The following is a 14,146-nucleotide window of genomic DNA, read 5'->3' on the forward strand; positions in this document are numbered from 1 at the left end:
GGGGTCTTTTTTTCTTTTTAAAAGAATGGGTGAAAAATGATGGTTCAATGAATTAGCATAGAAACAGGACAAATTCTCTAGTTATGAACATATTTGTGAAAGAGACATTGAAAATTAGTTTTCTAATAAGGTTATGTGTTCTTGAATGAAGTATAATAATTTTGCTACTCAATTTTCATCAATGAGAAAACAGTACTGTCACTTAAATCAGATTTTTAAGTATATAAATAATTAGCTTTGATGAGCCTGGGGCATATTTCACATTTTTTAAGATGGGGAATCATGAAATTTAAACTCTATACATTTCAATGGTACAAATCAAATACTTAAAAATTCTTAAGAATTAGGTTTTCATTCCAAGATCTGTTAAAGGCCTTAAGAACATATTTATCTTCCAGAAATGTAAACTTTTCTGATAATGTGATTCATTTACAAAAACCTTGAAAAGATTTTCTTATCATTAAATTAAAAATGAATGTGTCCAATAGAAAGTCCCGAGGATCAAGTAAATTTAGCAACTATCTTGTTTTGTTATATATATATCTAGTAAATTCAAATTAGACTTTTATAATTAAAAGCTGACAAGCTCATTTGCTTTCATAAGATAAAAAGAAAAGGAGTGTGAAAGGGAGTTAAATTAGATTTTACCATCTGTTTAATGAGTTTCAGGCCTTGTTTGATAATAAATTTCCAGATACAAAATTTCAAAATGATTATTTTCAGAAATAGTAACTGACCTGCCTTGTGAAAGGTATATAAATGCCTATTCACACCCATTACTATAAAATTCATTATTTGTTTTATTTCTAATAAAACTGATTAACTTTCCATCATGTCATTGTGAAACATATAATAAATGCAGAACTTACATTCATAAGACTTATCACATTTCTTAAGGTTATTATAATTCATATTTTAATTTTATCATAGAACTTTTACTTAGTTTAGTTTTTAATGAATCTCTATAGGGTATTTATTTCACTTCTTCAATATCCTGTGTCTTAGAAAGTTTCCCATTGATCCCCCATGATCATATTCCTCTACTGTCAGCCTACTTTCAAGGTGCATTAACTGTTCCAAAACTATAGGGGGCCATCTGGTTAAGTGCTCCTGAACTGCAAGAAATATATCCAGAAACTGCTCTGTTCTGACAAATTACATCTTCAAAGCACATTCATAAAATGATATTTAAGTAATTACAGAGTACATTTATTGAGTCTGCAAAGCATTATGAACTCTTAATATGCCACAGAAAGCTGAGAATATACATGAGCCAGTTAAAAATTATGTATGGCAAAGGAGTGCTTCAGAAAATCAAGTGAATTACTTTTTTGCATGCCAAGTTCTGGGGTATTTGGAGACAATTTCTGACCATTGCCAAGAGAGGAGTATACATGGCCCGGAATATCATGAATAACAAAAGAAAAACTGACCTGTTTGGAAAGCCTTATGAACTACTGTGACCCTAGGAACCCAGAGTTCAAAGAAGGTAGTAGATCTATGAACTTGAATTAACATCCCGAAAAAAATAGAGAAAAGGTTTCTGTGGAGCTTTTAAGCAGCACAAAGATCAGCCATGTTTAAGCCAAAAAAAAAAATTATCAATGTTTGTGAGATTCAAAATTCTGACTCAAAATAGAATAGGAAAACAAAGTTTAGGGCTGTATATAATAAAGAATAGCAGACCAATCAAGATATTTGGGTACAAAGAAAGAGACCATTGTTGATACTAATATCCCAGTGTTTTAATTCCTTGATTTTACTTCTCTAAAGAAGTGTTCTCATAAGTTAGTTACAGAGTGCCAAAGAGAACACAGGAGTACACATGTTTTTCTGTCAGAAAAAAAAAAAAAAACTGAGACAATGGATAACAGGAACTTACAAAGAAAAAACAGATACAATTTTTTTGCAAGTAAAAATAATAATAACTTGTTGATTTTAAAGAGAGAGTGAAAGATCTAGAAATAACAGTTGAAAGAACTGAAACAATGAAGAGTTTATCTGTGGGGAGAGTAGATACCAGGTTTGTGTAGAAAAAGGGAGCGTGGGTCCATGTAATCATGATGTAGAATTTCTCTTTTGTCTTTAAAATTATATTTATATTTATCAGAGTAATAAACATATCTAGTATAAAACTGAATAGTACCGAAAGGATTATGTTAAGAAAAAAATAGCATTTCTCTGTTTAAGCACCTTATATACCATGTTTCCTGCCCTTGTAAGCAGTAATAATTAACCTGATTGACTTTGCTAGCATTAATCTTATATGGCTATATAACTTTTAGTAAATAGGCAGTTTTTCTGTTTCTTGATTATCAATTCTTGACAATAGCTACTGATTTTCTGTTATACCACCAAGTCCATTTCTTTTTGCCACCCAACGAATATAGCATTAGCAAAGTTTTGATTACTATAATGTCTACAAATATATTATTTACTTCAGAGCAATAGTGTATTGTGATTATATTTCTTTTCCTGTAAAGCTTTTATCCCCTCATAATATATAATTGCCATGGTATCTATCAATTGCACAGCTTGCCTTGCATCTATCATATCTTTTTATGTATCTATCTTATTTTTTCCTCAAAATGCTTTAGCAGATCTGACAAATGGTTAGAAACTTCTTTTTTTTTTTAAGATTTTATATATTTATTCATGAGAGAGACAGAGAGAGAGAGAGAGGAGGCAGAGACACAGGCAGAGGGAGAAGCAGGCTCCATGCAGGGAACCCGATGTAGGACTTGATCCTGGGACTCCAGGACCATGCCCTGAGCCAAAGGCAGGTGCTAAACCACTGAGCCACCCAGGGATCCCCTGTAACTTCTTTTACATACATTTCAACATATTGCTTTAAACTTCTGAACTTTTTTTTTTCCTTTTTAGCTTACAAAGTTCCCTCCCATGGTCAACCTTTTCCCTATTCTGATGTTTTCAATATAAGTTTCCTAAACCTCATTATTTTCTTATTTCTTGATCACTGCCATTGCCAACAGCTTTCTACAAAAGGTATAACAAAATACGAATTTGTGTATCTTTACCTATCTGAAAATCTTTTAAATTTATTCTTTTACTTGATAGTAGTTTAGCTGGGTATAGAATTTCAGGTCAGCAATCAGCTGCCTCATAATCTGAAGGTACTGCTTTTCCATCTTTGCCTAGTATTCCTGTCGATAAACAACTAGTAATCTAATGGCTATCTTTGTATGAATTCTTGTGTATTTTCTTTAAGTTGTTTTCTTCAACTGGAAGATTTTAATACCTTCTCTTCAGTATTCAGAAATTTCACAATTATTGTGTGTGGTGTATGTTTCACTCATTGTGATGGTCACTTCATAGTTTCCATTTGGAGTCATGACTCCTTATTTCTGAAAAAATGATATTTGATAAATCTCTTCTATTAGTTTCATTATTTTCTCTCAGATTCTTATTACTTAAATCTCCTGGAGTGAAATTCTAATATCTCATCATTTTATTATTTCCTTCTCTTTTTCTGTGTGTTATTATTTTTTAGGATATTTCCTTGGCTTTATCTTCAAAACCTTTCCATTGAGTTTGATTTAAAGAAATTAAGGAAAGGCACAAAAATCCTGGGGTGGAGTAATCAGAAACTTTGGTGGGAAATCAAGAGAGTGAGAACAAAGAGATGATCAACAGCAAAGGTAAGTGATATTAAAAGTTCAAGAGATGACAACTGATAAAAGGCTATTCGATTCTGAACAACGAAAAGATAATCAGTAAATTTAGCCAGAGCATTTCAGTGGAATGATGGAGGCAGCAAACAGACAACAGTGTTATGGGGAAAGAATAGTGAGTGGGTCAGGGAGTAAAAGGTCAAAGACTGATAAAACTTCACAGAGATTCAGATATTGAAAAGTAATTATCTTACTTAGCCCAGTATTTGCAAAACTATCAGGGATAGGTAGGATAAGCCTTCAGTATACTACTGATAGTTATTACCAATATAAGAGAATATTTTATATACAAATGAAAATTGATGTTCAAATAAAATAGCGAAATATATTCATTAATATTTATTATGTAAACATATTCATTCAATATGTGATGTTTTGTGACTGGTTTCTTTTATTTATCATTTTTTCAAGGTTCTTCTACATTGGACCATTTATCCATAGGAAGACATTTTCCTGCTGAACAAGTTTTCAACTTATGGATATATAATATTTTATTTATCCATTCATCAGTTTGATGAACATTTGAGTTGTTTCCACTCTTTGGATATTATGAATGATGCCAGTCTGTATCAACATTCATATACAGATTTTTGTGTGAACACATGTTTTCTATTCTCTTGGTTATAGAGCTGGGAGTAAAATTTCTGGTTTGTATGGTAATTCTATGTTTAAACTTTTATAGATCTATCTAAATTCTCAAAGTATTTGTATGTTTTTACATTTTACCAGAAGTATTTGAGAGCTTCATTTCTCCACACCCTACAACACTTGTGGTTTTCTTATCTTTTTGAGTATATTACAAAAGATGTTAATTAAGGTGGCTATAGATATACAGCTAGTATCTACAAGAGCTGCAATTTAGTCATATGCCTTGTACTCAAAAGTCATGCTCATTGGCATACTGCATATTGTGGCCAGTGTGCTTTATTGAAATAAAAGAGATTTTGTTTCTGTTCTCTGTTTTTGTTTTGTTTTGTTTTGTTTTTTGAGGGGTGGGGTGTTTGTGTTGTTGTTCGACATTGCTGAAAGGATCGCTAATAACTGTCAAAGGCATTATTTATATCACTTGTTCTAGTTTCTTTCTTTTTAAAGTTTATTTGAGAGAGAGGGACAGAGGGAGAGACAATCCCAAGCAGACCCCACACTGAGTGCAGAGGTTGATATGAGGCTTGATCCCACCACCTGACTGGAAAAGAAGAGTCAGGTGCTCAACTGACTGTGCCACCCAGGCACCCCTCACTTGTATTGGTTTCTATTATAATGCTGTATGTTTATCTTTTAGATTTCCCAATTCCTGAAAAAAATTAAATCACAGTAATTTCAATTTTTACAATAAATCTGGATTTTTTTTGTGGGACATGGCTGCAATTTGGAATCTTATTTTGTGAACTAGACCACATTTCACATTATATTTTAAACAGAAAGATTAAAAGTCTTAGCTTATAAATGGCTATACTGTGACCTAATCACCAAAATATAAAGTATAAAAGTTCTAGTGTTCAAAATTCTTTCAGTATGTTTGACAAACAGAAAACCTGGTAGATAAACAGCTCAAATCTTAATAGATAATAATGATATGTAACATAAGCCACGACTGAGTGAATCTAAAGTAAAATTTTATCCAACATAAAACAACTACATACCCTTTAAATAAAAAAAAAAAATCAATGGCCAACCCAAATCCTTTTATTTCCAGTTGATTGTACACTAATTGAAACGGTTGGCTTTATGCTGACAATTGATTTTTTTAATGAAACGGCCAATAGTGAAGAGAGCTCATTATACCACACACTCCAGAAAGCAACCTTCCATTGAATTTACTCCAACCAACTAATTGTTAAATTAGATGGCCATTCAAAGTTATTGAGTACATTTCAAATACTTTCTTCTGAATCAAAAGATAACTAAATGTGTTTGGTTACTACTGCACAGCTAATATAAAATCAAGAGGTATCTATCTTTCTGGAATATTAATTTGGTAAGCCTGGGGACATGACATTGGGGTGTAGTAGAGATGAGGACCAAAAAGTCAAGGTCCTGTTGTGAATTCCCTGAGCAAGAAAAGGAGACTGTAGAAGTGAAGGAAATCCACAGAATCAGCTGATGCCCCTGACCAGTCAATTATGACTGAGTGGTTCTGTATCACTGCTATAAGATTTTACCTATAAGAAGTTTTTAAAATGTGTATTAGAATAAGTATTTTCATGAAAAAAGCTGAGATGGTTTTCAGAATATTTTTAAAATCTTGTTTATTTTTTTGTATTTATAAACACTAACCTTTTAACTATCTATTAAGATTTATTTCAGAACCTCTTCTCACTCTATCACAGCTCAAAAGTTATTATTTATCACGTTGGTATTCTAGGAGCAGAATGGGACAAAAGAAAAGAGGCAATTTAGTACCATCTTTTCCTACATGAAATAAGAGAGTCTTCATCTCTGCTTGAATCCAGTAGGTTGTGATTATTGAAATACATATTATAAAATGTCTATATATTTTGTAGTTTTAAGCAAATGGTTATGATTATTGCTTTTCCTCACATTTAAAAACCAAATTTATTTTACATATGAAGACATATTTCTAAAGAAGTTTTAGTCTCTGTAAAATGAATATTTAATAGAAACTGATAATATTCTCTTATGTATTGGAATTATTAGGTTTAAGAAATAAAATGTTACTTAAATCTACCACTTTTAACAACACTGTAGCATTTATTGGCTTTGCAATAAAAGAATTACAGAAAATTGCTGTGATATTACTTTTTATGTTTCATATTGAAAGTAGGTTAAGTAATTTCTAAGCAGTGGGTCATTATTGTTCATAGCTAACCATGCTCAGCAGTTAGGCTTTTAACTGCTAGCATTTTTTTTTTTTTTTGGAAAAATGATAGATGTTATTTAATGTTTAAAGATACATTGCTAGAAAGATTATCTTTGGCTGACAACTTTGCCCTAAACAAACTCAGTCAATATGAACAAGAAATTTTAAAATAAGTTTGCTAAGAGAAAAAAAAATCTGAATTAAAATTTTCATACACTTCTCTAGTCAGTATACTAAGAGAAATCAAGTATTGTTTCTAATCTATTACCAAAGGGCAATTCAGTCTGATGCAAACATCTAACAAAGTCCATGTTAACCCTTTAAAAATTCTCCTTTTAGAGAATTTCTCCCTGGCTGTTCACTACAACATACTCAAAACAAGTAGCTTTCAAAGGTGCAAGCATTATCTACCTAAAGCACAGGCTTTAAAATGTAGAAAACTGCTGGGAAGTATATTCACGCAATGGCTTTACCAAAGAAAGGGGCAGAATTACAGATGGCAGGAGGCCAGGCATGACTTTCATCTTTTCTCCATGGTTCCTTTTCCCAACTCAGAAGGAATTACAGAGGCAGTGAGGGGACTCCGAAGTGCCTGAGATATGCCCTGAGGACCAAGCTATAATTCATAAATCTTCATTTATATTAGATCTTCTGAGCAACTTTTTTTTCTTGATAGGGTTTAAAAAATAGAGGGTCTTTCCTAAACCATAAAATAAAATTAAAGTTGTTTCTCTAGGAAGCCCTGCAATTTTTCATGAACTATTTTCTAATTAAAATATTTATTTTGGCCATATTTGAGGTACCCCCAGGTGATAGCAGCTCAAGCTAACATGTCTAAAGGACTGTTACTTTGGTCTCTAGAACTCCATGTGATTTTCCTACCACCAATGTATGGTCACTGCCAAGTTCCCAAATACACCCTCAACATACTGAGAAAGCTGACAAATAATCTCTGCTTCCTATATAATTCTTACAATTTACCCAGGTAAAAATTTAGCAATATTTTTCAAAATACTTAAAATTATTAGTGAGCAGATTCTTGGTTATAACATCTAGAAATATATCATGAGAGGAAAATGTTATAAAAAGATTCATCTTGAGGAATATTCCTATTAGCAGTATTTATTATTGTGAAAAATTGGTAACAACCTATACATCTAATTTCAGTTTTAAATAAAATTATACTCCTTCCATATGATAGAAAAGTATACAGGCACTAGTAACCATACTGCAAAGTATTTTATGCCGTGGAAACAAATATGTTACATGTTGTTAGGTGAGAACTTTGGGAAGCAAAACCAAATGTACTCTTTGATCTCATTTTGTTTTATACAAAAAAGTAAAAGTTTTGATCTAATTATATGTCTAATTAAGTACAGCAAAAACCTACAAGGCTTATTTCCTGAGATTTCTTCCTGTTTTAAAGTAGTAGAACATTTAACTCTCTACTTTTTCTGTAAAACTTTCTAAAATAGCAAAATTAAATTTCTTATAATGAACATTGATTATTCTTCAGTAAAAGTTAGTTATGAAATTCCTTGTCTGTCCTACATCAACTGTCTAAGTAGCAACATGGTATGACATGCATTTTAAAAAATGCTTTTTCCATTCCAGATTTTCAGAATATACATCTTTCATACGATTCTGTTGTTTTTATTCTCCTCTAACAGTTTTGTGAATTTATTCTCTAACAAGAAGGTGGTAACCTCATAGTCCCATCACTTAAATATGTACCTCCTGTTCTGTGGTTGCCCTTGAATTCTGGATGTTTCTCTCTGGAGTCTGAGGCATTTCAAATGTAATAGAACCATAATTTCTAATCAACCCCAACAGCTTAACCCCAGACTTGCTCCATTTCCAGAATTCCTTCTTAAAATTAATGACATTATCACACCCACCAAAATAGGTCTCATCCTTGTTCTCTCCCTCTCAATTCCATTTCCAATCCATCAACAAATCTTGATTAACTCTCCTTCCTGTATTTATCTAAATCTCCCTGCCTCACATGTTAGCCACTCTTCTTATTCTAGTCCCAATTACCATAATCTTCTCTCTTTGTTACTTCCTCTATTTTTGCTCTTCTATTTTGGTTCACTTTCCAAAGTTAAGACAAAATTATCTTCATAAAACGTTAATTAAATTATATCATCTTCTGCCTATAGTCTTTGGTTTCCCATCCCAATTAGGATAAAATCAAAATTCCCTGATGGAATGAATCTACCAAATTCCCCTTAAATCAGAATCTCTCTCTCTCTCTCTCTCTCTCATTCATTCACTCTGTTCCGGCCACATGGCCCTTTATTTGTTCTCTGAACACAATAAACCTATTTCTGACACAGGTCCTTTGCATGTAGTATCCCTTTTTCCCCAGTTTTCCCACATTTTTTGATTCCTTTCTTCTCTGTCTGTATCAACCCAAATATTCCCCTTTTAGTGGCCTCCACAAGCACATTCCTCCTACATGCCTTTTCCTGTCTCTCGTTCCATTTTGTTTCCTTTATAACATTTGTCAGCTATAGTTATTGTACTTGTATATTTTTTTTCTTAGAATGTAAATCTCATGGGAACAGAGTTGTGTCTGCTTTGTTCATCTCCTTAACTTCAGTGCCTTGGGTAGAATCAGGCCATAGTGGGAATTCAGTAAGTACTAACTGAATATTTTGAATAAATTATGAAGACATCCAAAAAGTATCATTTTTCAAAGTAAAATTTAGTGACTGTAATTGCAAAGGTTACAGGGTAGAAAATGAGGGACGGTTCAATTAAAGGCCAAAAAAAAAAAAAAAGGAAAACAAACAAAGGGTTGCCAAAGAGGAAGTGGTGGGGGGATGGGGTGACTGGGTGACAGGCACTTGATGGGATGAACACTGGGTGTTATAGTATATGTTGGCAAATTGAATTTAAATCAAAAAAATTTAAATAAATAAATAAATAAATAAATAAATAAATAATAAAAATACTACTTAAAAAAAGAAAAGGTGTCTGGAAGCTACTGTATGGAGCCAATTTTTGCAATTAAATATGGTTGGCTTATTTGCATACATTTACATAGGGTCAAAAGGACAAGAGGAACATTTACTTATCCCTATGATGAGAGATGTCATTTCCACTGTTAAATGCACTCAATATCCATCACAATAAGAAATATATTGGATTCTATGCAAACAAACATAAGTGATCATCTAAATCTACAAATTAGATTCTGAAATATATTCCTACTTCTACTTCCTCCCTTTGTCTCACACTACTCCCAAATTAGTAAGTTATCATTTATAGAAGACAATATTCTGAAACTTTTCAGACCTGACACCATGCTAGGTTTTAGTAACTGCCCCCTTGATACTGACAGTCTATTAGCCATCTCTGCCAGGGCACACACATATGACCAGCATTCAGAAATCTGGCAAAATAAAAAATTTCTCTTCATTTTCAGGACAGCTGGCTTAGGAAAGAACATATTCTAAGACATTAAAGGTGAATATTTTCATGACACTTGTATAAAATGACTTTCTGCTCTCTTCTATGAAACCTAAATTTCAATCCTCATCCTATAGACTTTAATAGACTTCAAAGGTGGCATTTTATATCATATTCTCTTATAATACTAGAACAAAACTTGAATGTGAATAATTGGAGATCTGAACACTAATATAAAGATGAAATAACAGGATTCAACACAGGAGCTAAAAAAAAAGGGGGGGGGATTATTTCCCTCTGCCACATTGAAAAGTATATGGCTTTAAAACCTAGGAAACAAGACCCTGGTGATGTTATGCTGAATGGGCAACATATCAGCGAACTCTCTTCCTAAGAGTTTTTATAAACCTTTATTATTTTGAGTATTTACTTATTTCTTTGTGGATATGTTTTCTTATACCTGTGTACTCTTTCCTATATAGCAGCTCCATTCTCATTACTTATAATAAGGTTTCCATTGGGTTTCATCATGTATATTCTATAAAGTTTGAATACACACCTACTTGACATGTGTATTTATGTAACCCTACACTATACACATGTACCATTGTGCTGTTACATATTTAATACACTTTCCTACAACCAAATAATTTACCATAATAAGATAGAATAAATATACACTGAAGTTCTATTTTTCCTTCCTGCCCTCCAATGGATTGGTTTGTGTACTCTCTGGGGAATGCTTACCCCACTTTGGACACCACTAAGATTTTGTCTCAAGGAGAGGAACTGATTCATACTAAAGTGCTTTTAATTTTATGATCTATGTATATGCTAGAATTTCTGAATAGATCTGCATAACTTATTATACCATATTACAGTGTATGATGCTATGAGGTACCAGCTAGACCAAGGCATTTGTCTACCTATGTATACTATATACCTTCAGCTTCAGGTAATATTGTTGGCTGCTGGTAACACAGAGCTGAGTTAACACTTCCCTGCCTCCACTCTAATAGCCTTCATCCAATTAGTGGTCTAATAACCTACCTCCTTGTCTCAATTCAGGACACCCTGAAAGGGGCCTCCTAACTCCAGAGTCCCTAATGGATTTAGATGATGCTTCCATTATTACCACAATATGGTTCAATTGCTCTCTCTATACAGAGCTACTTCCTTCAGTCTTTTACTGATTGCAGAGGCACCCTGCCAGGAATCTGCACACATATCTCTGTCCCAGAGTCTCTTATGTGTCGAGTTCCTAATAGATAAAACAATTGAGCCACTGGAAATTCAAGAATGAAAATAACATCCTAAATCTTCCTGAATCCCCATTAGAGCTTCACTGAGTCAAGATTAATTTCACCTGGAGGTCTTCTTGGTTTTTCTTATTATGGAAAATCAAGGTTCCAAAAATTGCCAGGAACTTCCTTCTTTTGAATGCCTGAGTGACATTTACTTATGGGCTTAATATCACTGCTTCTGGGGACAACAGCCTTTGTCCATCCAGATCTCAGGCTGTGGTCTGCTTGTATTGCTCACTCTGATGCCTTCTTCAATGTCACTTCAGCTCCTAACAATCCCAGTACCACTCAGGTTCAAGCAATATCAGAGCACTTGGGCTACTAGCAGTGTAAGGCACCTCCTTACTTTACGTGGAGGTATCTCTCTGAGTGTATTACTCACTAGAGGCTATAAGGTTTAACTCAGTAGTAGTCATAACACCACTTTTCTCTTACACTTTTCTCAATGGAACTTACTTTTGGTTCTGCCATCCAGGGTGAGAACTCTGTTTTCCCAATGCACTAGTCATAGAATAAGCAAAGTAGCCATTATTGCCTCCTGGAAGAAATGTATGGTATTGGACATAGGGCCCCCTGCTTAACTTTTCTTTGATCAAGATATAGACTTTCATAAAAATGAAATCCTAAGAACTGGCCCTACATAAATTTAAGTTTTGCAGGACAACTATGAAAAGCATATCCATGACCTTATTTTTTTTTTTTTAAGAGAGAGTGTGTGCCTGTGCAAGCTAGGGGGCAGGGAGAGGGGCAGAGAGAATCCTAAGCAGGCTTTGCATCCAGCATAGAGACCCACATGGGGCTCAATCTCATGGCCCTGGGATCATGACCTGAGCTGAAATCAAGACTCAGATGCTTAACTAACTGAGCCACCCAGCCACCTCTAGAGTATTTTAATATTAAAAAACAAACAAACAAACTCAGTACTATGTTTAGGTATAGTTTCTGACATAGAATATTAGAAATAAAAATCAACTATCCATCTAAGGTTTTACTTAGAAAAAATGAAAATATATGCACAGATAAATTGTTATAAAAAGACTAATACCAAAAAAAATAGTCCTTCTTAGCCCAAACTCCAATAGATGAAGAATGGAGGGTGGCCATTACAGCATATAACATAATATTTGATTCTAATTAAAAGATTAGTTCAATGAAATGTTATTTTGATAGAAATTTACAGGTTTAATATGCTATATATTAAAAATAGTAGTATATATTCACTTGGTTACATATTATTAAAGATAAAATAGAAGTATTCTATAAACAAACATTAGGTAGATTATAAGACAACATGTAAAAGGAGACTCAGGAAATAAATACAAAAATGCATATCACTCATTTATGACTTGACTTTTTTAAAAAAGATTTTATTTATTTATTCATGAGAGACAGAGAGAGAAGCAGAGACATAGACAGAGGGAGAAGCAGGCTCCAGCAGGAAACTCAATGTGGGACTCAATCCCTGGACCAGGATCACACCCTGAGCCAAAGGCAGATGCTCAACCACTGAACCACCCAGGCGTCCCATGACTTGACTTCTTTGAAAATGTAACAAAAACTTTCATAGTAAGGCTCAGAGAGTTGCCTGGAAAGTGACTCCAGCATCTTCTATGTTCCGTATTTTCTCTAATTGTCATAGTAGTCCCTGTGTCTAAAGCTTATTCACTGGGGATGAAGCTTATACTGAGATTTTCACTATACCTTGAAATGCTGAGGCTAAGGTTCCTTTTCACAGATCCAGACTGTTCTCCATTAAAATACTACTGTACATTGATTTCATATGGAAACTGCTCAGTAAAATATTTCTAAAACTCTAGATACAAATAATTTATTCAATACTCACTTTTAAGTAGAACTATCAGATAGGATTAATAGATTTAGCACATGTAATGGAAAGTCACTACTTATTATTTACCATTGATTATACCAATAGAGTATCAGCACTTACCTGAATAACATGCTTCAGTTTATCAATAATTTGATTTATCACAGGATCAGTTCCTTTGACTTTGACTTCAGGATTTCCAGATTGGGCTTTGATTCCACTTCCAACCACACGCTCTGTATAGCTAACAAAACAAAAAGAGGAAGATACAGGATTTAGTAATCCTGTCAGAATATAACCTGCCATAACCATTTGAATATATTTGAGTTCAGAATCTTACTCTTCTAAGAGTATACAACAATGCATTTTTTTTTTTCTTGGAACGTCTGTTCCTGGTGCAGATGCAACAGATGCAACATTTTTTTGGATAAACTATTTACCATGAAACTATAAGCTATTCTAATGTTTTTCTCTCAAAAGACCCAACCAGGGTATCTGGGTAGCTAAATCTTTTAAGCATCTGCCTTCAGCTCAGGTTGTGATCTCAAGGTCCTGGGATCAATCACTTCTCTTCCTCATTCCTGCTCTCTGTCACTACCTCTCTTTCTCTCAAATAAATAAATAAATAAATAAATAAATAAATAAATAAATTTAAAAAAGACACAACCAAAAATTAATTGTGCTTTAACACTGCTTATCACTATACTAAAGAAAGCACTCTGTCTCTTTATGTCTATCATGAATAAATAAATAAAATCTAAAAAAAAAAAAGAAAGCAAATATACATGTCACTTTGTTACCAGATCTTGTTGAATCACATGTATGTCAATCCATATTATCTGGGTCAATTTACTTCATTTTATACAATATATAAATGAGCCACAATGATATTTTTTTACATATTGGACTACAAAAGTCAAAATTATAACCATTATAACTAAATAACTAAAACTGGCAAAATATTTTACAAGTAGACAAAACACAATCAGCTTTCACTGACATTTATCTAAAAAAGGGTGTAGTAAATCATGTTGTATGTAAATACGGTAACTTCATAGGTGGTTAAAGTCATTGTAAATAACTGTCT

The 14,146-nt window shown here is 33.1% G+C and overlaps 1 protein-coding gene across 6 annotated transcripts in view; it reads right to left on the reverse strand.

The window, feature by feature from the left end:
• GPC5 (glypican 5) overlaps window positions 1–14,146 on the reverse strand; it is a 1,330,718-nt gene that overhangs the window by 870,001 nt on the left and 446,571 nt on the right. For all 6 annotated transcript variants that reach the window (XR_013355588.1, XR_013355589.1, XM_077855189.1 and 3 more), the window contains exon 6: window positions 13,183–13,303. Coding sequence is in view for 4 of the 6 variants with exons in the window: in XM_077855189.1 (XP_077711315.1) it covers window positions 13,183–13,303 (121 nt within the window). In the remaining 2 variants the exon portion in view is untranslated. The remainder of the gene's footprint in view (window positions 1–13,182; window positions 13,304–14,146) is intronic.

This window comes from Canis aureus, chromosome 17 (genome assembly GCF_053574225.1).
Source record: "Canis aureus isolate CA01 chromosome 17, VMU_Caureus_v.1.0, whole genome shotgun sequence".
Lineage (NCBI taxonomy): Eukaryota > Metazoa > Chordata > Mammalia > Carnivora > Canidae > Canis > Canis aureus.